This window comes from Pleurodeles waltl, chromosome 1_1 (genome assembly GCF_031143425.1).
Source record: "Pleurodeles waltl isolate 20211129_DDA chromosome 1_1, aPleWal1.hap1.20221129, whole genome shotgun sequence".
NCBI lineage: Eukaryota > Metazoa > Chordata > Amphibia > Caudata > Salamandridae > Pleurodeles > Pleurodeles waltl.
Genome location: NC_090436.1, coordinates 799,585,509 through 799,611,549, shown reverse-complemented (window position 1 = coordinate 799,611,549; position 26,041 = coordinate 799,585,509). Strand labels below are relative to the sequence as shown.

Sequence of the window (26,041 nt, the reverse complement as noted above, 5' to 3'; positions counted from 1 at the left end):
CCCACCCCATTGTCAAATCAGCACTGTGTGACGTCAAAGGGCACTGCCGCAGTTCACACTAGCGCAAGAGACTTGATGTGTTGGTTTTTGAAGGAAAACAGCTGTAGAGTTCCCTCTCAAGGCCAGGACTTGATTGGCACCTCAAAGCAGGGCCGGGCAGGACTCGCAGTGGCAGAGTCCAGCAGCTGAAGAAGAGTTTAGGGGAAGTCTTTGAAGGCCCTGGGACTTCCAGAACAGGCGGCAAGCCAACAAGTCCTTGGAGTCACTTGGTTCTGCAGAGGATGTAGAAAACAAAGTCCAGTCCTTCTCATTTCCCAGGCAAGAGGCAGCAGGCCAACACAGCAATGCAGTTGAGCACAATGACAGTCCCTCCTGGCAGCACAGCAGCCCTTCTTCCTGGCAGAAAGTACTCAAATCGAGAAGTATTCCGATTTGGTGGGGTTCGTAGTCCAGTACGTATACCCAGCTGAGCCTTTGAAGTGGTGGAGACTTCAAAGAGAGGTCTTTAAAGTGTACAAGGTTCCTGCCCTTTCTTTCCTTGCTCAAGGCACTCTATATGGGGTTAAGTAAATCTTTGTGTGGGGCATGCACACAGCCCTATTCAGGTGTGTCAGCTCCTCCTTCCCATCTAGCCCAGGAAGGCCCATCAGACTGTTGATGGGCCGTCAGAAGGCAAATGTCACACCCCAGCTCCCTTTGTGTGTGACCGTCTTGCGGGAATGCACAAAGCCCAGCTGTCACCCACCCCAGACGCGTATTCAGAGACAGGCAGAGGCACAGAATGGTTAAAGTAAGAAAATGCCAACTTTCTAAAAAATGGCATTTGAAAACTTACAATTTAAAATCCGACTTCACCATAAGTTGTGATTTTAAATTGTGAGTCCATAGACACCAAACTCCAAAGTTCTATCTTTTCCCAATTGGAATTTACACTTAAAGGCTGCTTCAATGTAACTCAGATGTTAACCTAAGGGTGAGACAGGCCTCACAGGAGTGAAATATGAATCTATTAGTTTTTCACTACCAGGGAATGTTAAACTGCACCCTGTCCTTGGGGCTTACTAGGGACTACCTTAAAGATAACATATGTAATAAATAGAAGGTCTGACATGGGCAAGTGGGTGCACTTGCAAGGTCGGAATGGCAGTTTAAAAACTGCACACACAGACGCTGCAGTGGCAGGCCTGAGATGTGTTTACAGGGCTAAAGTAGTGGATGGCACAATCAGAGCTGCTAGCCCATAAGTGGCGTTTAATTTAAAGGCCCTGGGCACATATAGTTCACTTTACTATGGACTTACAAGCAAATTAAAAATGCCAAATGTGGTTAAGCCAATGTCAACTTGGTTTAGAGTACAGAGCACCTTCACCTTATTACTGGTTAGCAGTGGTAAAGCACATAGAATCCTAAACACAGCAAAAATGAAAAACAGGGAGGTCGGAAGGCAAAAAGTAAGGGGAAACCATGCCAAGGACGCCAGGTCTAACACAGATGAGAAGCATGTCATTCTTCTATGACTTCATCCCACCCATGACTTCTTCCATTCACCTCTTATATAAAGGGACCCTATTAAACAAGAATCAACAAGTGAAAATAATTCTAGCATTTTCTGAAAAATAAGTGACTTAAATTCACAAAAACAGTGGGGATCAAAGAACACATCCTAAGACATGGAGTAAAAGTCAAAACCCTAGCCGCTCACAAAAACTGAGCTTGTAGTATAAAGCAGATACTGGAGGTAGCTGCCGTAATAGTGGTGTGTAACATTGGTAGCAACAAAATAAAAAACTGGTTGAATAACTGCAGAGTATTGATCGGACAGGGTGGTTGCTTGAGTTCTTAAAGTTGCACTAGCAATATTCACTCTAGTGACAGATACAACAATACGGTAAGATTTGTTGAAATTAATATTTTCTATTGAAACATACAAGACAAAGGCACAGGACGCCATGATTAAGAAAAGCTAAAATCGTGACGACTCAGTCAATTTCACAGTATGTTGCAAAACAGTCTAAGCTAGTGCAACCATATATAGATTTGGCAATTTGGATCAACATTCTCCATAAATACTACACCGCCCAAAGAATGTTTATGGCATTTGTGAGCTGATTAGTGGACTAATCTGACTTTTTCCTGTAGGACTGCTGTATTTATTCTGCACACTGTTATCCCTGTACTGTTTTGTCTGCTTTATGTGCGCCATTAAGATCTAATTGCATGGCATTGCGTTTCCTCTAATTATATTACGTTTTCAGAGATTTATTACAACCAGCAATATCAAAAGAGAAATAACCAAGAACTGTAATTATAATTAATAAGAAGTAAAGTACTAATATTTAATAGACTGAAAGTGTTGCCACCTATTTGCAACTTCTCTGAAATTAAAATAATTAACACATTTTAAAATCATTTGTGTTACAGTGTGAGGACGTGGCTTGAGTGGCAAAGATGGCGGACGTGTTTTAGTTAAGCCCTGCGCCTATTGCCCCGCCTTTCCCCAATAAGCCTGCTTTACCCCGCGCCATCCACAAACCACCTTTCGTGCTGCTGATGGCCCACGACACAGCAACTTTGAAGAGCTGCCTTGAGTGAGTGTGGGCAGCCCTGTACCACCACTGTGCGTCTCCTGAAAGCAGCTTTTCCCCTTATCAAGGCTGCAGACCACCAGGTGCTGCAGCGGCTACTGGCTGCTCTGTGTTGCGGCACTGGGCATTAAAGCCCCATAGATGCAGTTGCGGTATGCCTGGGAACAAGCCCCCCCCCCCGATTTGAAGTTACTGCTGGTGTATCCGCAATCCCGTCTGCGGCCACCCGCTGTGGCCTCACCACTCCTGCTGGCCTGAGGCCCGAGTATGTCAAGCGACCAGAGCTTTACATTAACCTTACTCCTTACTCTGCCCTGTACCACGACCACAGTGAGGCTCACCCCTTCCTGAGGGACCGATGAGCGTGAAGGCTGAGAGTGCTACCCCTCGGGAAAGACCAATTTTGCACCTGTGACGACTGTGGTACGAGCTCCCTTTGGCGGTACGTCCTGCCTGCCTGCCTAGAGGCACCACTAGCTCCATACCCACACTGCAACCAACAGGTGAGTGGCCCATCTCTTCTTGACTGGAGCCTCTGAGCAACCGGTGACCACACTGTAAAGGAACTTCCCTCTCTCGCGGGCACTGGAATTGGTAACACCCTGGGCCCATGTTCACATAGTTAGTGGACTCCCCCATTGGGCTACTGCCACCTTGTGGTAGTCGAATGAGAACTTGCCCTAGCATTGACCATGAACGCTGGGCCATTACCTGCACAATAACTCCATGTCACTGTGACAACTGTGAGGCCCTAACATAAGAGACCGCCACGCAACGGACAATTAGGTGGCGGCGGCTTTCCCAATCAGTGGTCTACCGCCTCATGTATCCCATAGTTTTTGCCTCTCGCCTGCTGACCAGCCAGTGTACATTGTGAGGTGTGCATCGCAGCCCAGCAGGGTCCAATGCAGTGTGGCGCTCTACAACCCTCATAACAGTGCCTCGGTTGTTCATATGTGACCTTGACAATGCTCCATAGCTTGGATATCAGCCACCAGTTACATAAACCTGACAACTGACTGAGCCACATCACTGGCCAACACAGGTGCTCCCTGTATTTGCATGACATAATTCACCTATGCCACAATGACTACCCCCAACCAATCATTGCCTCTGTTCACCGTAACCCTTGCTGAATTGCGCAACTACTTCAGAAGCTTTGCCCTGCCCCCGCGGGGCTGCTCGTGCTGCACACCCCCTGATGAACAATAGTGTATGCAGGCCTCAACACTCCTGAACTGCAACTCAGACTGCTCGTGCAGCACAGTGCTGCTGTGCCTATTTAGCATTTGCTAGAGGGTCCGCATCACTGACTGGCACTGTCAACTGAATCTTCTTGAAGTTACCTTTCGTCATGGGCCGCATATGGTCAGGAACTCAAAACCCACCTGTGTCTTTCAAGGAAGCCACCTCATCACCTACTTTGGACACCACCCAACTGGACCGGGACTCCAAGTCTGCTTCCATAAGCAGCAAATTGGATGCCATTTTGGTGTCCAATGAAGGTTCTCAGATCTTCTTAGAACAATGTATCGATACTGTGGCCACAGATCTCATGCTGTTACATGTGCAGCATCAAAACATGGCAGATTAAGGTCCAGACCTCCGAACAAGCTATCCTTTCGCTGCAACCCCAAGTGTGAGACACCAACAAAAGCCTACAAACCCTGCAGGAACAGATCTGCATATTAGAAAAGAGGGCTGAAGATGCTGAGGGCCACTCTCGTCTAAATAATATTCTTATTGTTGGCTTACCTTAAAACACGGAAGACTCAGACCCTGTCTCCTATATAGAGAACTGGCTGCGAACTACATTGCCCATATCTAAATTATCTTCTTTCTTTGCAATTGAAAGAGCCCACAGGGTAACTGCATGTCGCCCTCCTCTGTGCTCGAACCAGCAACCCATGGTGGTTCAGCATCTACACTACAGCGACCAAGACACCATCGTACAGGAAACTCGCAGAATACAGGATCTGTCAGTGGAACAATGCATGCATCATGATATTCACTGACTATACTCTACTGGTGCAAAGTCAACAAAACTCCTTCCTTGCTGAGAAACTCTGCCTGCATGCACTGGGGTCAAATAATCACTCCTGTTCCCTGCAAAACTTCGGGTGATCGATGATGGCAAGTCAAGGTTTTTCATGGACCCTAAAGATGTCTGGGACTGGACTGAATCGTCAGGCCTAGCCACTCTTGGCCCTGCTGACTAGTCCAATGCATCTGCCTCCAACCTGAAAGACGGAACCCGCGGCCACATGCCAAGACTGTTCACAGCATCCATGTGGCACTCCGGACCTGGATCAGATGACAAATGAACGTAGGAAGGCTTTCCAAGCTGCTTTGATGATCTGCAAATCACCACCTTTATCGGACTAGGATGAGTTGACATCTAAATCGTTCAGTGAAGAGAGCTCCATGTTGAGCTGGCACTCACAACCAAATTCCACAACACTTCCACGTGGGACCCCACACAGACAGCTAATGACCTCGGTAAAAGTCTGGTTGTAAAATGTGGTAACTTTATTATTTTGATACTCAGTTATATAAGTGTTATGTTGTAGCATCATGACCACATCGTATATCCATTAGACCCTTTTTACAATGATGGCCAAAAGCTCTATGCTTTAGCCCGCATTACACGTCGTTCATTCAGTTGGCTGTGTGACACTAGCAAACTCATGATACATTTGGGTGGATACATGTTGTTCCTCCACCCCTATGGAATGGTTAGCTTTTTGTTGTTTTTTTGTTCTCATTTAACCCCTTCTTGCAGTCCACGCCTGCTACCACCCAACATTATGGCGATAATTCCCCACCCCTTTAAGCCTCTGCCCCCCTCCATCCCTCCAACACGGCTCCTAGAATCCTGGTTAACGTGAACATAACAACATGGAATGTTTGTGGTATATACACTCCATCATGCAGGGTACGCCATTTATTCCTCCCTTTGCTGTCGGTCAGCGCACATAGGGTTTCTATAGAAATCCCACCTGACACTCACTGAGGCTGTGCGTTTCCAGCGGCGATGGTACGGACAAGTATTCTCTACAAATGTCTTCACGTATGCTAGAGGAACCTTGATATGGTTCAGGGATAACACTCCCTTTGCAACGTTCCCTTGCAGATTCAGAAGGCCGATACATGTTGGTTGAGGGATATCTTGAAGGGCATCACCATGCTCCTTAGCTACAATTTATGCACCCAACTATGATCAGCAGGGCTTCCTCACCCATCTTTCAGGGGTTCTCGCTATGGAACCGGATTCCATGGCTCTTTTGAAGAGATTTTAACAGTGTGCTTGACACACAACTAGACCACCCCTTTCCTCCTTTTCCTCGCACAGTTGCTACCACTAATGCACATTTACTGACTACTTGTCTCACAGCGGTTGTTGGACATCTGGAGAACGCATAACCCACAATCGAGAGTTCATACCTTCCTGCCCGCATAAACTACATGTCTGCATAGACTGCCTTGTGGGCTCACCAGACGTTCTCTCCCACATAACACGCTCCGATCACAAACCCCAACATGTCTGTTTGAACTGAGATACAGCCCCCACACCAATACCTACACGGCAACTACAACAGGCAGAACTTAGATGACCCCACTCCTTCCGGTCCTCCCTTGATTCTGCCATAGGCGGTCATTTCAAACTTAACCAATACCGCCCCCTCCCGCTCAACTGAATGGGATGACTTCAAATCAGTTCTCAGAGATCAATGCACAGGATGTTGTACATGGAACATGAGGCGGACATTGTCCAGGGACGTCTCCCACACTGGGCGAGGTCTCCTCAATGCTCAATTACGGGCGGCATCGAACTCTTTACAGCAACCTTCTCTCGACACAACACGAACATGCTATGCATCTGGAACGCCCCTGTTGCATTAATTACACTGCACACACGGCTAAAACACACATCAGCAGACAAAGCAGGATTTCTTTTGGCTTGGCTCATTCGTCAGGAACATCCTAGACACCCCATACACTTTGCTTGTCTAAGGGTACTCTTCTGCACACTCAAATGGCAATACATGCTGGGATGACGAGACAATACAACTAAATGTATGAGCAAGTCATGAACACTGACCTACAGTCATCAACTCCTTACTACTTCCAACACAGCCCTACCCACCATCACTCCGCACCCTTATTTGAGATACAGGAGGATATACGTGCCCTAGCCACGAGGAAGATCCCAGGGCCAGTCTTCTGACTGAGTTTTATAAAGCCTACACCACACTCCTGGCCCCGCCGCCTTCAAACAATTTATGGCGATGCCTTCTAAGTAGCTTGTTTGCCATCATCACTCTGCGAGGCTCTACTTATCTCCTTGCCCAAACAGGACCGTAATCCCACAATTTTTGACTCATACCGCCTGCTCGCACTTCTTAATACTGATTATAAAATACTTACCAAGATCTTAGCAGACCAACTGGACCCTCTGATACCAGCACTCATACATCCGGATCGAAATGGGTATGTCCCTATCCGAAATACCACACTGAACACACGTAGATTCTTCTGAGTCATGAAAAAAGCCATTATTCCAGATCCAGCTGTCTGGTCCTAGACATGTAGAAAGCATTTGACTCATTGGTGTGGGACTTTCTATTTGCAGTTTAACCCTGTTACCGATTGGGTCCCAGGTTTGTCAGACTGGTGAAGTTACTATATACCCAACCTGTGACTAGAGTGAAAAGTGGGGCTCTGACTTCTGACCCCATCATGATTCAGAAGGCCACACGTCAAGGATGTCCCCACTCACCTCTACTTTTCTCGCTAGCGGCTGAACCACTAGCCGTAGCTCTTCACACATACGGGTGCACCTGGGGTATTCCATTAGGAGATGGCTTACACTCTGATGACCTGTTTCTAAACCTATGTGATGTTCACAAGACTCCCTCCAATTTAGCACCCATATTCCAGACGTTTGCAGCACTCTCCAGGCTTGAAGTCAACTGGGAGAAATCTTGAGTAGGAAAATGCCACTGTTGGCATGGTTACCCCCTAACCTTTTGCCTTTTGTTGATGCCAGCTTTGATTGAAAGTGTGCTGGGACCCTGCTAACCAGGCTCCAGCACCAGTGTTTATTCCGTAAAACTGTACCTTTGTCTCCACAACTGGCACAGCCCTGGCACACAGTTAAGTCCCTTGTAAAAGGTACCTCTGGTACCGAGGGCCCTGTAAGCCAGGGAAGGTCTCTCAGGGTTGCAGCATGTATTATCCCACCCTGGAGATCTCTCACTCAGCACATGTACACTACCTCACAGCTTGTGTGTGCTGGTGGGGAGAAAAAGATTAAGTCGACATGGCACTCCCCTCAGAGTGCCATGACCACAACCCACTGCCTGTGGCATAGGTAAGTCACCCCTCCAGCAGGCCTTAAAGCCCTAAGGCAGGGTGCACTATACCACAGGTGAGGGCATAGCTGCATGAGCACTATGTCCCTACAGTGTCTAAGCCGATTCTTAGACATTGTAAGTGCAGGGTAGCCATACAGAGTATAGGGTCTGGGAGTTTCTCAAACACGAACTCCACAGTTCCATAATGGCTACACTGAATACTGGGAAGTTTGGTACCAAACTTCTCAGCACAACAATCCACACTGATGCCAGTGTGTGATTTATTGAGGAATGCACACAGGGGGCATCTTAGGGATGCCCCCTGCATGCCAGCCCAACTGCTAGTTCTAGGTGGACCGGCCTCTGCCAGCCTGCCACTTCCAGACCAGTTTCTGGCCACATGGGGTGAGTGCCTTTGTGCACTCTGTGACCTGGAACAAAGCCTGCCCTGGTTGGAGGTGCTTCACACCTCCCCTGCAGAAACTAACACCTGGCGGTGAGCCTCAAAGGCTCAAGCCTGGTATTACAGCACCCCAGGGCACTCCAGCTAGTGGAGATGCCCACCCCCCGGACACAGCCACCACTTTTGACGGCAAGTCCGGGGAGATAATGAGAAAAACAAGGAGTCGTCACCCCCTCAGCCATGTACACCCCTATGGTGACCAGAGCTGATGAGAGCCCCGCCTTAGAAAATCCTCCATCGTGCTTTGGAGGATTTAGCCCAATAGGAGTAGGGATGTGTCCCCCCTCCCCAAAGGGAGGAGTCACAAGGAGGGTGTAGCCACCCTCAGGGACAGTAGTCATTGGCTACTGCCCTCCCTCCCTAACACACCCCTAAATTTAGTACTTAGGGGTGACCCTGAACCCAAGAAATCAGATTCCTGATGACCTACAAAGAAAAAAGACTGCTGACCTGAAAACCCCCCAGAGAAGAAGGAAGACGACAACTGCCTTAGCCCCAGCCCTACTGGCCTGTCTCCTGATTCAAAAATCTACACCAGCTACGCATCCTGTGGGCCCAGCGACCTCTGCCGACTCAGAGGACTGCCCTGCAACTACAAAGGACCAAGAACTCCAGAGGACAGCGAAACTGTCTACCTCAAGCAAGAAAAAAACATCTTTAAAGGGACTCTCACCTCACTCCAGAAGAGTGAGTCCCCACCACTCTGCACCTGACACCCCTGGCCCATGTCCAGAGAAACCAACGATCCAGAGAGGATCCCCAGGCGACCCTGACGACGTGTCCACCCTGGGCTAACCTCTGCACCCCCACGACACCTGCAGAGGGAACCCTGAGGACCCCCCTGACCGCGCCTGCCTTGATAGAAGAAACCGGATGCCTGGAAGAAGCACTGCACCCGCAGCCCCGAGGCTCATGAAGAACCAACCACTGGTACAACAGTGACCAGCAGGTGGCCCTCACACTTGTCTAGTTGGTGGCTGGGCCGAGAAGCCCCCCTTTGCCCTGCCTGCAACGTCTGAGTGACCCCCGGGTCCCTCCATTGATTTCAATTACAAACCCGAAGCCTTGTTTGCCCACTGCACCCAGCTGCCCCTGTGCCACTGAGTGTCTGCTTTGTGTGCCTACTTGGGATCCCCCCAGTGCTCTACTAAACACCGCTGGTCTGCTCGCAGAGGACGCAGGTACTTACCTGCCAGCAGACTAGAACCGCAGCACCCCCTGTCTCCATAGACACCTATGTTATTTGGGCCCCTCTTTGACCTCTGCACCTGACCAGCCCTGTGTTGCTGGGTGTTTGGGGGTGACTTGAACCTCCAGCGGTGGGCTGCCTATGCCCCTGAGACAGAACTTGTAAGTGCTTCACTTACCGTATTAACCAACCTGTACTTACATCTCCCAGGAACTGTTGAATTTTGCACTGTGTCCACTTTTAAAATAGCTTATTGCCATTTTATGCCAAATTGTGTACATTACTGTTTTGATTCAAAGTCCTATCTATACCTATGCAAAGTACCTTACATTTGATGTACTTACCTGCAATTTTAATCTTGTGGTTCTGAAATAAATATTATTTTTCTATATAAAAACCTATTGGCCTGGAGTGTGTGTTCTCAGTTATTGCCTGTGTGTGTACAACAAATGCTTAAACACTACCCTCTGATAAGCCTAACTGCTCGACCACACTACCACACATAGAGCATTAGTATTATCTATTATTGCCTCTGTCAAGCCTCTTGGGCAACCCCTGGACTCTGCACACTTTCTCTCATTTTGCGATAGTATATACAAAGGCAGCTTCCTACATCTTGTCTCTAATCCTTTCCTGCTAACATCTTATCTATTAAATGGTAACTTTACTCGCACTATGTCCTTGATCCAATGACAATCATCATTCTGGAAGACCCTCTTAGTCGTTGGAAGGGGGGCACATGTTAAATTGGTTGTACTCCCCGACTTTTATATCACTTTGATAAGCTCCCCAAATCCTTCTTTCATACACTGAACAGACTTACATAAGATCTTATCTGGTACAACACAAGGTGTAGGAAGGCACTACATAAACTCCAACTATGGGTGGAGGTTTAGCAGTCCCTAACTTTGAACACTACTACCTGGCCTCTCAACTACTCTGGGGGGCCAGGTGAATGTCAGGGCTCCAGTTGTCTGACACCGCCACCATCACCCCACTCTGGTGATCTCTTGAATATATTGCATCTCTTCCAACCCTGTTCCAGACACCGCACCCCAGCTCCTATGCTGTTGCGGATAGCATACTGTTGCTTTAAATGCAGCCTCTTTATAATTAAAGCCATACAACCATACGCTCCTGCACTACCCTTATTGGGCACACAAAGAGAAGACCGGTTTACCACTACGAGAGAACTTGTCGCCTGGCATGAAGCAGGTTTACATACAACTGGGGGACCTTTACCGTGATGGCACTTTAATGTTGTTTGATACTTTGCTAGTAGATGAGGGACTTTCACCTGGCCACTTTCTCTGTATAACTCATTAATAGGCGCCCTTGACTCCGCTTGGGGCGGTATGCAGCAGGAAGGTCCATTGCATGCTACTATCCAGTACCTCCATGTCATGGGCAGCCACTTGTCACACTGATTTGCAGACTAACTGCACACACATGCCTCGGTCTCCTTGTCCCTATTGCGTGCTCGTTGGGAAAATTATTTAGGCTGCCTTTGTACAGACAAAGAGTGGGCACACATGACAGAGTACCCTGCCCTTATTACACTAAATGCTGTTTTTGCCTTATCCAGCATTACATATTCCACAGAGCCTACCTTGCGCCTCCAAAATAAGCTGTTGCTATCACCAGACAGATACCGCCTGCCCCCGCTGCGCCCAACCTGATGCTGCCCTGGTACATATGTTGTGGGACTGCCCTTACCTTCACCAATACTGGCTGGGTGTGACATCTCACCTAGCGCACTCCACAGAGAGGCCGGTGCCCCACAACTCGGAGGCCTGTCTGCTGGGTCTAATTTGTATAGATAAGAAACATAGGGCCACTAATCATTTCATAGACTTGGGCCGGATTATTGACAAACATCTAATCATGTGGAGGTGGATATCACCAACACCACAGACTGTCTCTTCCTGAAAGATGTCTATGCAGGCATGGCCCGTGCTGAAGGGGTGTCTTTACGTAGAAGGGGCATGCGTGGTCTTCATAAATACCCAAAAGCAGACAGTTGTGACACTATCCTGGAGACTTTTCAGGCATCAGGGCAGCTTGTCTACACATCTCCTGACCTGCTTACGTCACCAAATGGGGGCACCCAGACTGCGTGTTCACCTGTCACTAGCACAAGCCACTCCCCATAATCTTTTATTCTAACCCTCCCCTCATGAACCTACCTATTAGCTCATGTATCCCTCAGTTACACACTCTGATAGCACCATACATTGTTCCCTTTCCTCTACCTCCATGCGCTGCGGACTCCCTTTACCATACCCCCTCATTGTGGCTAACAGCCTCATTTAGTTGCCACGTTGTTCTCTCTTTCTTCTCCGTCCACTTGATTAAAATGGTTGTTTTGAAAGTCTGACCTCCCACAGCTTTGTATAAAAACTGAACTTATGGTGAGATATAAGAAGTATTTGTGATGTAATTGCCAATAAACATTTCTACAGAATACTCAGTGGGTGTAATAATATATATGTACATGGAAAAAAATACGAAAATGCAATAAACAGATTCAAACAAACAAATTTGTGTTACAACATATTGCACATGACATTCTGCTATTTATAGCTATAAGGAAATCCAGTGATAGAGAGTAGATGGTAGGGATCAGAACTCAGATAGTCAGTAGGTCATGGGGGAATCATCTCCCCTTGAAAGACATGTTAGATATGTCAAATCCAGTAAAAGAGCAATTGTTCACATTGGAAAAAATATTGCAGTGCTGTACATAGTGTGAAAAGGGCACCCCCTACAATCAATTAAAAAAAAAAAGAACTGATATTCTGTATTTCGCTGTCTTTGTGCAATGTCAGAGGCACTGACACCCACCAATCAGCCCCTTATTGCGTTTCAGAATCGACTTTAACCAACCTTTCAGAGTTCAGCCTCCATACTGGGTAGCCCTGCCAGCCCCAGGAAGCAGAGGGCAGCTACAGTTCACAGGTTAGGACTCAACACCACGGTGTACCATAAATCAAACGAAGACCTCTCCCGTTACAGACCAACATTCTTGCCCAACTCAATTTTCAACTGGTTATCAATAAGAGCATAATCAGTCAACACATTTCATTAATTATTGCACGTGAGTGGATTCAAAACACCACATCTCTATATCCCCCTTCATTTCTACATTACCTTCAATAACAATGTACTTTGACGTCCACTGCTTTTTGAAAGTTGTCAGTAGACTTTTTCTCCTTATGCAGATGACATGTTCTTTAAAATCAAATTCTTCTGTGTAGAAACGCAAGAGGGCCAGCCATAACTCTCCTACAGACTCTTTATTTTTTCCATAGTTTGGCCAACAACTTGACTGAAAATGAAGCAGGAAAAAAACCTTTCATGTATGTCTAAGCACCAAAAGAAGGATGTTATGTACTTGTAACCCTATTTCCCCATTAAGAATATCCTCTCTGAATTCATTAGAACGGTAGTAACAATATTTCTGGTGGATACTAAATCTACCTGCAGAATCCTTATCTGTATAACTATCCAGGGTGTCAGACTGGTTCCGGAAACCTCAAAGCTTTGATGTCACCAGTAGGGGGTGCCAGCTTCGTCTCAACACCGAAAGTGATGTCAAATAATGTCACCAAAGCCATACAGCGCACACCCCGGCAAAGCAACATCAGTTTTGGATTCATTTTTTCCATGCCTTCGATGTGAACGGACGGACTGACATTGATAGATTAGTGCAGTGCCAAATTATATTCATTTGCAATTTTATTACCTTTCCGTAGAGCAATCCTTTAAATGGGGAGGCAGGTGGACTTGGGAGGAATCTGCAGGTAAACACAGTATCCACCAAAAAGATTGTTACCACAGGGAAGTAACTTTTTCTACTGATAGATCTTCCTACTTTCATATTCCTCACCTGCAGCATAGATAGCTGAGCAGTACCATACTTAGGAAGAGGGATGACACATAGATATTTAAGAAAATTCTGTAAGACAGATATGTGAAAGTAGCTGTCTCTATGTCCCTCGGAATGTAGGCAGTAATGCTTGGTACAGGTGTGCAGGAATGACCGTGTAGATGCCTTGCACATGTCTGTGATTGTAACTCCTATTCCAGTGGCAAAAGTAGTAGATTTAGCCCTAGTGGAGTGGGCCCTGATTTACTCTGGAGGTTCTTCACTGCCAAGGCATAGCAGGTTTTGATGCAAAGAAAGATTTGCCTGAAAATGGTCAGTTTCTTCATCGCTTGCCTGAACTCCACAAAGAGCTGGTCATTCAGTAAGTCCTTTGGGCAGTCCAGGTACAAGTTGACCTTCCAACAAGGGTCCAACCAATGAAAACACTCCTCCTCCTTCATGGGACAGGGTGATGGGTAAAATGTTGGAATGGTGACAGACTGGACCAGGTGAAAGGAAAGGCTATTTTATGCTGGAGTGTGAGGCAGTGTGCTCCCTTTTGTTGTGTGTCTCAGGTGAAAGGAAGTGACCACCTTTGGCAGGGAAGCAGCCCTTGGTAGCAACACTACCTTTTACAGGAAAAAGGTTGTGAACAGAGGACCCAAACTCAGAGCTTGAATCTCACCCTTCTGACCAAATTAAAGGCTACTAAAAAGACCGTTTTCAATGTCAACATCCGAAAAGGACATCAATGAAGGGGCTCAAACAGAGTTCTCATAAGAGAGATTAACACTAGATTAAGGTACCACTGGGAGCACCAAAAAGGGAGTTAGAGGATACATATTTGTCAACCCCTTTAAAAAAACGCAACAGACAGAGCCACAAAATATCTTTTGACACTGTAAGCAGTACAACCCCACTGGTCACGGTACAGTGAGAATTTAAGAACCTGACACAACTTGGACTGGAAGGAGTGATCCCAATGCCCATACCCCAAACATCTAAGTATAGCTGAAAATAGTATGAATGTCCCCTCTCTATCTCCAGGCATGTAAGTGAAGACTCAGGAGACTGGGATGGAGCACCTCCCTTCCAACTGGGAGAGGAGTTTCAGTGGGGACACATGAAAAAGCACTGAAGGTCCGTGTACCACACTCTTCTTGGCCAATCCAAGGCAATGAGAATGACTTGGGCTCAGTCTTGGTAAATCTTCCTCAGAACCAAGGGATCAAAGATGAGGGAAACGCTTAGTGCAGCTGAAAATTCCACGTCACCTGAAACGTGCCCCAATGCTCCCCTCAACAGATACTGGAATGCACAGAGCTGCTGGCAACGAGCATCCTCTGATGAGGTGCACAAGTTCACCTGAGGGTGCCCCACTGGGCAAAGATGTTCTTGACTACTTCCGGAAAGACGACGCTGCTGGTGATAGGCAAGATATAGCTGAATCAGACTGTGGCTCAGACATTTAGTAACACCTGTACTAGGGTCAGCGTTTTGACCTTTTCTGACTTGAGGAAATGTTCAGCACATGATGCCCACGATCAGGTGCAGATGGCCATCCTTCTTTAGCACAAGGAAATAGCAGAAGTAGCAACCTTGGCCTTTTTTATGGTCCGTTGTTAGTTCCACGGCTCCTTCATGTAACAGAACTGTCACCTCTCTCTTGAGAATTGTCAAGTACTCCAGAGTAGGTGAGGTAGGAAGGGAGGGGGGGGGGGTGTCGGGAGAATAGGAAAGGAGCCTGAAGGAAGGGAAGGATTTAGCTTCTTTCTATATTTTAAAGGACCCACTGGACTAAAGTAATGGCCTTCTAGGCTGGCAGAAAGAAGTGGACACCCATCTACAGGTTTCCAGTGTATTAGGGACAGAGAAATAAGACTGCTTTACTAGGGGAAGCGTGAAATGAAAAGGAGGAAGAGAAGGTAGGTTTTTGGGCAGATCCACGCCCTTACCTCTGCCCCTGCCTCTGTATTGGCAGATTGGCAGGTTCTAGGGCTGCTGTGCGCCTAGAGCTGATAGGACTGCAGTTGTTGGAAGGCAAAACGTCTGGTCAATCCCCAATAGTGATGAAATTGCCTGTAATCTCATTGGGACTGAACTTGCTGAAGACCTAATGAGCATGCTGTGGCGCTGCTGGCCTTAAATCTCTCCAAGGCTGCATCTCCTTTTGTTCCCATACAATCTTGTGCCATCTAACGGCATGTCCATCAGATTGGCTTGCATGTCCTTTGAGAAGCCTGCGGTCCTGAGCCAGGCATGGCTTCTGATAGAGACTGATGTACTCATGGCCCATGCAAGTGTTCATTGTGTCAAGGACCAACTTTATGATGCAGCCAGAAGCATTCTGCCTATCATTAAGACCCTCCTGGAAGTGATCCTGCAATTCTGCTGGGATATGCACTACAATGACTTGTGCCACACCCCAGAGAGCGTGGCAACTGGCATTCAAGGACTTCAGGGCCATGCTGCCTGCTGAGATATTTCCCCCCATGCTTCAAGCCTGTTAAAGTTCTTTGTCCAAGAGGGCTGCCTCGGACAAAGAATGTGACTGCGGGGGTAGAATGAAAGGATGGATTCCCAGGAGAGGGACGATAGGGTCTGGCCACTAGACGGTTGACCACAGAAGCAAATTATGGTTTCTCCCAATTAGCTAGGGGGGGGGGGGGTCCAGTAAGGCCTCAATAAAAGGTAATAAAGGTTCTGAGGTTGGTTATGCAGGGTGAAGAATCTCAGTCAGGACATTAGTTTTAATATCAAATGCTGGCAAGTTGCAAGTCAAGAGACTCAGCAGCCTTTCTAACCACCGAATGAAGGGGCATGTCCTCTCGAGTTGGTGATCCAACAGGAAACCCCATGCCCATCTCTGGCACAGTGTCTAGGCCACTGGCAGAGGACAACCCAGGAACTTCATAAGCGTTTTCGGCCTCCTCATCAACAGATGGGTAGAGGTTCAGAGGGTCAGGATCTGAACTTATAATATTGTGGAGTCCCTGCCTGTAGTTCTTTTCATTGCTTAGCCACTGAGCTTCTCCTCTAGATCTATGCTAAGGTGGAAGCTCTGCAGAATGTGAAGGTAATGCCAATGGCCCGGTGTGCAGCTCCTATGGAGGCAGAGTCAGTGGCATCTGTGGCAGCACGAGCCATGGAGTCAATGAAGGAATAGTATAACTGCCCGCTGGTGTAAAGGCTGGAGACAGCATTGGAGCCACTAAACATTCACCATACGACACCATGAGCATGTGGAAGCCAAATTGAGATGGCACCCCTGAAAGATTTTAGGAGCTGTTGAAATTGCCATCACGTACAAATGCACTGCTATTCCATGTCTGGAACTCTGGCAGTTGCAGAGCCAGTGCCGAAGGATACAGTTGGAAGGATGCCAGCCTGGGTGGAGTCGGGAAGGCAGGTGCTGGTGTTAATGCAAGGGCTTGAAAGTCAGGTCCGGCTGAGGTCTGAGTCCGGAGCAGGGTAAGTAGGCTCTATGTCGACCAACTGCATCTCTGAAGATGAAAATTCTAATGGACACCAGGACAGTCTAGGCGATTTATCGCTTGTGTTTCTTCTTGTTTTTCGAAGAAGGCAAACTCAACCAGCGTCTTGAACAATGACTCCTATTGTCATTGCTGGCCTGGTCCAAGGAAAGCCAGATCTCATACTCCTTTTAATAGCCTTCAGATTCATGGTGAGGCAGGTGGCAAAGGAACAGGAATTTTAATCAGAGCCCAGGCATCCTAGACAGATGAAATGCTGGTCAATGATGGACATCCGTACCTCGAAGTCCCTAAAGGGCCTAAAGCCAGAGCACTTGGGCAGAGACATAGCACTGTATTCTGCAAGTTTTTGTTTTTTAATTAGGAAGAACACTTGACTCTCAGAAGAGAGCGAGCTCCGCATCCGTGTCAAAGGCACAGAAAATAGGGAACGGATGCCATAATGCTGGGGTGGGCAATATATGACTTTGGTACATAATGTGACACCACTTCCAGCATCGAGACGAAGCGGACGCCCCTCTACCGGCAGCATGAAATCTTTGAAGCTTCCAGATCTAATCTGAGATAATTCTAAAGGTGAGAATCTGCAGTAAGAAGTATCCCTCAGAAAGGTAGATTACCTTCATGCCTGTGTGAGATTAAAGACTACAGGGCATATTTACAAAGATAAATGCATGTGTAGGTTTACTCATGTATATTTACTACTACAGTTAAGTATATATCAATACTTTTTTGTAGTGTGTAGAGTTACAACTAGGTGTAGACTTATAGGTCGCCATTCCCCGGCAAAACCACCTAAACAGGACTTACGAATGAGTTGCAGTTTCTACAAGTGACACTGTGGTGCTTGACGCAGTCCAAGGCTGACCTGTAGAACATTTACTATTGTTTTGACACCTCTAGATTATTTAGTAGCTTCAGTAGTAGTGTAGTGTAAAAGCAAGGCGGTTACTCTTTGTGAGTGGGTGTTTGTAACAGCCTGTTCCACTGTAAACCCCTCTTTGTATTTCTCTAAACCCCTCCCATTTTGTACTAAGCATTCACCATTTTCCAGTCACTATCCTTGTCAATCCGATATTTAGTACTAAAATGTAGGTGTGTATGTGCGGAGACCTCTGCCACTGTGGATAGGGGAAAAAAGATAGGGGAGGTGGAGTGAGAGTTCTCTACCTGTGAATAGCATTTTGTATTAAGTGAGTAGTACTAGGGTAGTACTAGCTCACATACTACAAAATGCAGTTTGTGGATAGGCCCCTACATATTTATATACACATATTTCCAAATTGAAAATAATTTCAACATTAACGTCGACATATAAGTAACAATATTCAGTCTTTAAAAAAAAACATAAAAGTCAACTAACCAAACAGCCATAATATAATACATTTGACTAAAAAATACTACTCTTGCAATGTGCTGTGTGACAACCGTTAATGGTGCCCCTTATACTAAGAGTTTACTGCAGTGAAAGATTTTCCCCACCACTTTAGGAAATTTGGGAGGTACCCTTAACTCCTCAGATTCAGCTCAAAGTCAAGAATTCAGTTTCTGAATGTCAAATTGAGAAATAATGTACTGAGGCATATGTTAAACTCCATGATGCTGGACTGCAGAAAGGTGGTGGGGTTTTTATCAATTCTGAGAAAACACCTTTGATAAAAATTTTGGGTTAATAGCCAGCAATATTTTCTTCTCCATCATGACATTCCATGTGGTATTCATAAAAGACAAAGTAGAATAACTAGTGTAACCCAAAATGTGAAAGCAAGCAATCAGGAGGATTAAATGATTCATTATGCACACTCTCTGCGTATAAAAGCTTAATACACCAAGGTAACTCTCCTTGAGCCAGAAACAATGCCTTTGTTTAGTGGAGGTAAGGAATTATATCCAGGTGGCAGTTCTGCAACTGTCTGGTACAGGAGAATTCATTAACACAAGAGCGTTGGCTCTTTTAGGAGGGAGCCCAGAGTGCCACCAGGTAAGAAGTTATGGCTTTCTGTTGTAAGTTATAATGTAAGAAAGAATCTATCTGGCTATGGACTGCTTTTGAGCAAGTTTAACGGTTCCTGAAGAGCCATTTTACTTCATGTATGACTGTCTTTGGTTCTCAGTAATAACACAGTCCTCTCTTTGTGTCCAATGGATGCAATGCGCTTTTTGCTAGAGAGAATGAAGGTGGAAGGGGATGTGTCTGATGGACGTGAAAATCAGACATTACTTTTGGGAGGAAGAAGTAATTGGTTCTTAGACAAGCCATACTACAATGTGTGTAAAGCTTTCCAGTACACAGAGCTCACCACCTTTTCTGACTTTTTAAGTACCAATGTGAAATGCTACTTTTCAGGTAACGATGAAGGTGTGCCTTATGTCGTGGTTCAAAAAGAGGAGGCCATTAGCTTTGAGAAGAAAGCAGTGTTTTGAATTGTGGCTCACTAAGCAGAAAGACTGAACACTCTGCTGCGCTTGATGGGATAGGGCAGCTTCTGGGTCAGTTTTCACTGTTGTGCAATCTCAATATAAGCAAACTATTTATTTTTTTCCTTTAAACCCACATTGCTATCTTTGTGTTTTCAGTCAGGAATCAACTGATTTTTGTTTGGAAAAATTCATATCAATTTAAACAAAATTATATACACAACGCAAATAAAACTTGTATTTTGCAAATAATTGTGTAAGCCAAAATCTAGCCAGATTTACGCTATTATGTCTGCTTTAGGAAACTGGATTACATTTTTAAAATACAGAAATGTGGGCCTCCCATAGTGCTGCTTACTAAAATTATTTCTGATTTTAAAACATGTTTATTTTAATCAATGTTTTCACTCGAGCAAGGACCTTTTTTTTTACAAATACAAACAACACTCACCATTTAAGTAGCAAGATACAACACGTTGAAACTGATTTACTATTATCAAAGGCCAACAAAACTAAGACACTTACCAGTTCATCCAATTTGTCAAAGAAATGCACATTCCATCCTTCCACCATAATTTCTGGCTTTCTTGGTCCAGTGTAAATCTGAAAAAGAAAGCTTGCTCGTTTAAAATGACACCATCCATTAAAAGAGCAGAAGTGCCCTTTCTTCATTTTGAAAAGCACAGAAGGCTTTGTTTATAAACTTACTTCTTGAAGAACAGGGATAACTGGAGGATCCCTCTGTTGCAGAAAATAAAGCACCATGAGTGTGTAGGCATATGAAGACAGGCTCCCTCTTGATGCATCACCGATGTCACACATCTACGCCCAAAAAACATTTCAGATTATAAACGTTATCTCTCAATAGCCAAACTTGTTCAAAACCTTAGCATCACACTGCAAGCAAAAACTGTTATGCAATAATAGATTATCAACCATTATTTATTCAACAAAACACCTCACATTTTGAATCTTTACTGGCAGGTAGGTGTTATGCACCATCATTTCAACAGTTCCAAATAATACTGACAACACACTTCCTGGATAAGTTACATTATCTTGCTTGGGGGAAATGGAGTGCACTTTGAGAGTGGGCCGAGAAGGGTGCTACAATAATTGGCAAATTATACACAACGGCTAATTACACAGACTTTTGGGAAATCCGTATAGAACATGGCATCTTCGGGAAGCAATTTCTGATACACTGGACTTTTGCTGGCTTCAATAGGCAGGTGGTGGAATATGGGCACATCAGAGCCACATGAACATGACAAGATTGAAATGTGATCTGGTTGTGCTGTAGGAGAAATGGGCCAAAGATTTAACAGTATAGATTTCTGACAGTGACTGAGACAATACACTCAAACGCTCTGCCAAGGTTTCCAGAAACTGATTCAGTATTATCATCTAAACCAAGTATATATCATTCCTAAAAGGATCAACCATGTGTTCCCTGTTGCACATGCTGGATGTTTCAGGACTGGTTTGTTGGGGGGGGGAGTGAGAGGGGAAGGGTCCGATGTTTTTTTTCACATATTCTGGAGATGTTCTTCTGAGAAATTACTTGAATACGGTCTTACAATAAGTCTCTTGCACTACAGAGCGGGGATGTGCCCAACACCCCGGTGGAATGCTCATTGGGTTTCTTCCCAAGGACTAAGGCTAACACTGACCAGCAGATTTCCAGACTTGGAGGATATGTTGGCTAGATGCCTGATACCTAGGAGCGGGAAAACCCCAGGGGGCCCGACTTATGGAGATGGGTCAAATGTGAAAGGACAATATTTAAAAAGAAAAAAGCAGTCAGTAGGTTCTTAGGTCAACATAGCATAATGTAGGCCTGGGATCATGATGTCTTTACCATCTCTGGATCAAACTGGGCAGGTAGTAATTACACAAGAAGCAGATGGTTGAGCTCTGATGCATTTGTATGGCCTCCATGGTATAAATGTTGTCATGGTGTATTGTTGGGACCTCTATAACAAGATAAACATAAAATGAATGTTTGCTTTTGAAGTGTTTAGCAAAGTAAGTATACCTTAAGAAGCACTCACTTTTGCCACAATAGCAAATTTGTATCCAACATATCCATCTATGTGTTACAAATGTAACTGACACCCTATTGACAAATGTAATATTCTCTCTTCATGCAGTGTGGCAATATCTATGAAATGGCTTAGTCGTCAATGTATGATGTAAGTTACTGAGCAACATGTTAGATAGAACAATACAAATTTGTTTAAAAAAATGGTGACTCTTGCACCTAAACCAAGACTCTCTTGTATTCCCATTCAATAAGCTCCCCTGACATTCTTGCAGAATCAGCTTTCAAGGCTATTCATCAAAACAATGCATGGTTGGTACACACATTCTGATTCATGTGATATGCAGCAATGTGTGCATTCCCCACACAGGAGGATACTCTTGTCGTTCGTCACGAAAAAGCTGACTGGTATAACATTCTGAGCTGTGCACAGATACTGGTTAGAGAGTTCTATTATTTGAGTGTGTTCATTCTGTCACAAATGTAACTCTATTCTATTCCTACATCATGGACCTGCTCAACTTCAGACAAATTGAGAGAATTTCAGAAAGAAGGGAGCAGAGAAAGGATGTTCATCCTATTAACAATTACATAAAAATCTCTTAGTCAAATTGTGAAGTGTTCTTAGGAAAATCATCAAGATTATAAAGCAACAGACAGTGATCGGAGTTCCCATCATGAGGGATCTCAGAACTATTCTGTTGGAGATATCACCGGAATGGGATGGTACCAGAAGTGATGAGAGATTTCTACGCATTGGTTATCTGAGAGAGACACTGGCAAACGGTGGTGCACACCCATCGTGCCAACATAGGTTGAATGGCTATGGTGTATGCATTACAGTGTTTTGTCGGAAGATTCAGGGCCTGATTATGACCTTGGCAGATGGGATACTCCATCACAAACATAGGATGTAATGGAACTTGTAATACGGCGGACAACATATCCGTTATGCTTGTGACAGAGTATCACATCCGCCAAGGTCACAATCAGGCCCACAGTGTAGAAGAGTAGGGGTGCCCATGAAAAAACAACAAACTTTGGTAGAAGTGGTGAAATCGTTTCCAAGATGTATACGCAGGTTGATGAGGATATGAAGTCCGGTGACACGTTCATGAGATATGCAACAAGAAATATGTATTATATTGACTTGAATTGGCATTGTTTACTCTATGGTGTTGTTTACACATATATGAACAGTTATGAGCTTCTGTTTTAAGTTCACAAAACAATAAAATGATGTGAAAAAAGATTGTAAAGCATGTAGAATGTGCACAGAAGAACATGTATAAAGTACAGATGTCTCCAGCAGGCATTTGATTTGTCTAGAGAACACTACTGAAGACACTGTGGTTCTGTTAGTTTGTGCATGGATTACCTGCAGACAAGAAACAGAAATGTTCAACAGGGAAAGTTATTCTTCTTGAGCTGATGATTATAAGTACTGCTGTGCTTGTATTAATGCAACCATAAGTGACCAATAGCTGGTTTAAGAAACAAAGAGCTCTACATCCTCTCCAAGGATATACACAAAGGGTGGCTATAATCAATGTTTTGAAGTACTTTCTCTGCCAATGATTGGAGTTAAGGGGCTGAGTGGATTTGAAATACCACTCTGGAACAACATTTGGTACGCTTTGAAGGACGTCTCTGTCCTAATGGAAAGTAACATAAGCTTCAGGCATACAAATGGACTTTAGGGGCCATATGTACAAACACTTTTTCCCATAGACACAGAATGGGTAAAAACCTTTGCTACATCTGGCTCTAGGTCCCTTAAATGTCTAGTAAAAGTAATGGCAATGAGAAAGGCTGCCTTTCAGGACAGCAATTTAATCTCACAAGAGGTCATACGCAAGAAAGGTTTACACATAAGAGGACGGACAAAGTTCAGATTGAATTCTCCCATAGGCTTTCCAGCTAGGTAGGGACCCCATCAAATAATTACTGATGGCCTTGTTGGGGGAAGCAAATAATTTTCTTTTCAGGCAATTTCACATTTCTCACCATACCATCACTGCCATTTAGGTCTAGCCAGTGTTGCTTTGAATCCCGGACTCAGCCTGGTTTTAGGGAGCTGAGTTCTGGTTGCAATACCCCTACCCCCATTTTTTAAGTCAGGCGCTCAAAAGCCTTGACCCTTTGTAAGTATTGTGGACTTTAAACCACGCCCATCACTTACATTTGTTCCTGGGCTTGCCTTTCAGAAATCACTCCATGTCAGTGGTAAATGCTTTACGTTTGTTCCGCCTTGAGGCTGTTTTTGTCAAGCCTTGCAGACTGCCCCTGTTGCATGAATTATTGCACGATTGCTGATATACTTCAGCGTGGGTAAACTATTTCTTTTGTCTCTTCTCTTCGTACTGCATAGCGGCCATGGCGCTGGTAGCGTGATCAGGCACAGCAGCATTAACTCTATCGGTGGTATTGGGGCGCTGGTCACATTGTTCACCGTTACCCAATCCGAGCCATTTCTAGTGGCTCTCCCCCTAAAACACTTGAAATTGGCAAATGCTTAACGGTCAAATAGAAATCCTCAAAGTCAAAGTGGCTCTCCTAGCACAGCAGGAGAGCAGATACTACAATATTCACTGTACTTGGGAAAACTCAACCCATAATGCTTTGCAAGCATTCTTTTTCACAACATTTTTGCCCATAACTCAGCCTGTGGTGGTCCTAGTACCATAGGACCACCACCAAAACATTCAGCATGTCTCACTGTTTCTGTTTAGGTCATCTGCAGGGCCCACAGAGTATGTTGGTGGGGACCCCAAAATAATAACCCCTCCCACAGTTAAGTCCTTTATTAAGCTCTGTTAGAGCTGGAAAATGTTGTTTTACAGCTGGAAGTAGTTTGTGTTCTAAGAGGCTTAGTATTGCAGTATGCCTGTTAGTCCTGAAAATATATAATAATGTTTGCAATGTATTACTTTCTGCTATTCTATTTTCATGCGCTTATGCCCTGTAGGGGCTAAGTATATGGTTACATGACCATGTTTCTTACAAATGATGTTTTTATTGTGGTGTCCTCTAGGCACTGTTCTGAGCATTACAGTCAACATACTACAATATTTGCTGCACTCGGGCATCCCATAATGCTTTGCATTTTTGCTCATAACTCAGCCTGTGGTGGTCCTAGGACAATGGACCACCTTCACAAGGTGCACCACAACCTGCTCTTCTAGAACATCTCTGGTTCCCCACACTAGGTTAGTAGGGATCCCAAAATAATAACCCCTCCCATCATTCAATGTTTCTTAACCTTTCTCATGGCTATAAAATTTGTTTTACAGGTGAGAATAATTTGTGTTTTAAGGGTCTTGTTTGTAATATCATTGCAGCAGGCCTGCTAGCTCTGAAAATGTGTAATGCCCTATGCCCTCTGGGGGCTAAATTGAAAATGTCACTTACCCAGTGTACATCTGTTCGTGGCATTAGTCGCTGCAGATTCACATGTTTGGCACAGTCCGCTGCCTGGTGTTGGGCTCGGAGTATTACAAGTTGTTTTTCTTCGAAGAAGTCTTTTTGGTCACGGGACCGAAGGACTCCTCCCTCTTTGGCTCCATTGCGCATGGGCGTCGACTCCATTTTAGATTGTTTTCCCCGCAGAGGGTGAGGATGGAGTTGTTTGGTATAAATAGTGCCCATGCAATGGAGTGAATATGTATGTATGATAAGAGTTTCTAAAAATTATTTACAAATGTTCAGATGTTTAAGGTTTATGATGTACTTCTAAACGACTACAGGCTTCCCGGGGAGGTGGGAGGGTACATGTGAATCTGCAGCGACTAATGCCACGAACAGATGTACACTGGGTAAGTGACATTTTCAGTTCGATGGCATATGTTGCTGCAGATACACATGTTTGGCATAGACTATAAAGCAGTTACCTCCCCTAAAAGCGGTGGTTTAGCCTGTAGGAGTTGAAGTAGTTTGGAATAATGTTCTTAGTACAGCTTGGCCCACTGTAGCTTGTTGTGCATTTAGTACGTCTACACAGTAGTGTTTAGTAAACGTATGAGGCGTAGACCAGGTTGCAGCCTTACATATTTCGCTCATAGGAATGTTTCCTAGAAAGGCCATTGTAGCACCTTTCTTTCTGGTTGAGTGTGCCTTTGGTGTAATAGGCAATTCTCTTTTGGCTTTAAGATAGCATGTTTGAATGCATCTGACTATCCATCTAGCAATGCCTTGTTTAGAGATTGGATTTCCTATGTGTGGTTTTTGAAAAGCTATGAACAGTTGTTTTGTTTTCCTGATTAGCTTTGTTCTGTCAATGTAATACATTAGTGCTCTTTTGATGTCTAATGTATGTAGTGCCCTTTCAGCCACAGAATTTGGTTGTGGGAAGAACACTGGCAATTCTACTGTTTGATTTAAATGGAATGGTGAGATTACTTTTGGCAGAAATTTTGGATTTGTTCTTAGAACTATTTTATTGTTGTGTATTTGAATAAATGGTTCTTGTATGGTAAATGCCTGTATTTCACTTACTCTTCTGAGGGATGTGATTGCAATGAGAAATGCGACCTTCCAGGTTAGATATTGCATTTCACAGGAATGCATGGGTTCGAAAGGGGGACCCATGAGTCTTGTTAAGACGATGTTAAGGTTCCATGAAGG

At 45.0% G+C, this 26,041-nt stretch overlaps 1 protein-coding gene across 2 annotated transcripts in view; it reads right to left on the bottom strand.

Moving 5' to 3' along the window:
* The window catches only part of TUT7 (terminal uridylyl transferase 7), a 1,097,449-nt gene that overhangs the window by 352,727 nt on the left and 718,681 nt on the right, over nt 1-26,041 (bottom strand). For both annotated transcript variants that reach the window (XM_069228237.1, XM_069228248.1), the window contains exons 19-21: nt 20,083-20,196; nt 19,900-19,977; nt 12,745-12,922 (exon numbers count right to left, since the gene is read on the bottom strand). In XM_069228237.1, the coding sequence (XP_069084338.1) occupies nt 12,745-12,922; nt 19,900-19,977; nt 20,083-20,196 (370 nt within the window). The remainder of the gene's footprint in view (nt 1-12,744; nt 12,923-19,899; nt 19,978-20,082; nt 20,197-26,041) is intronic.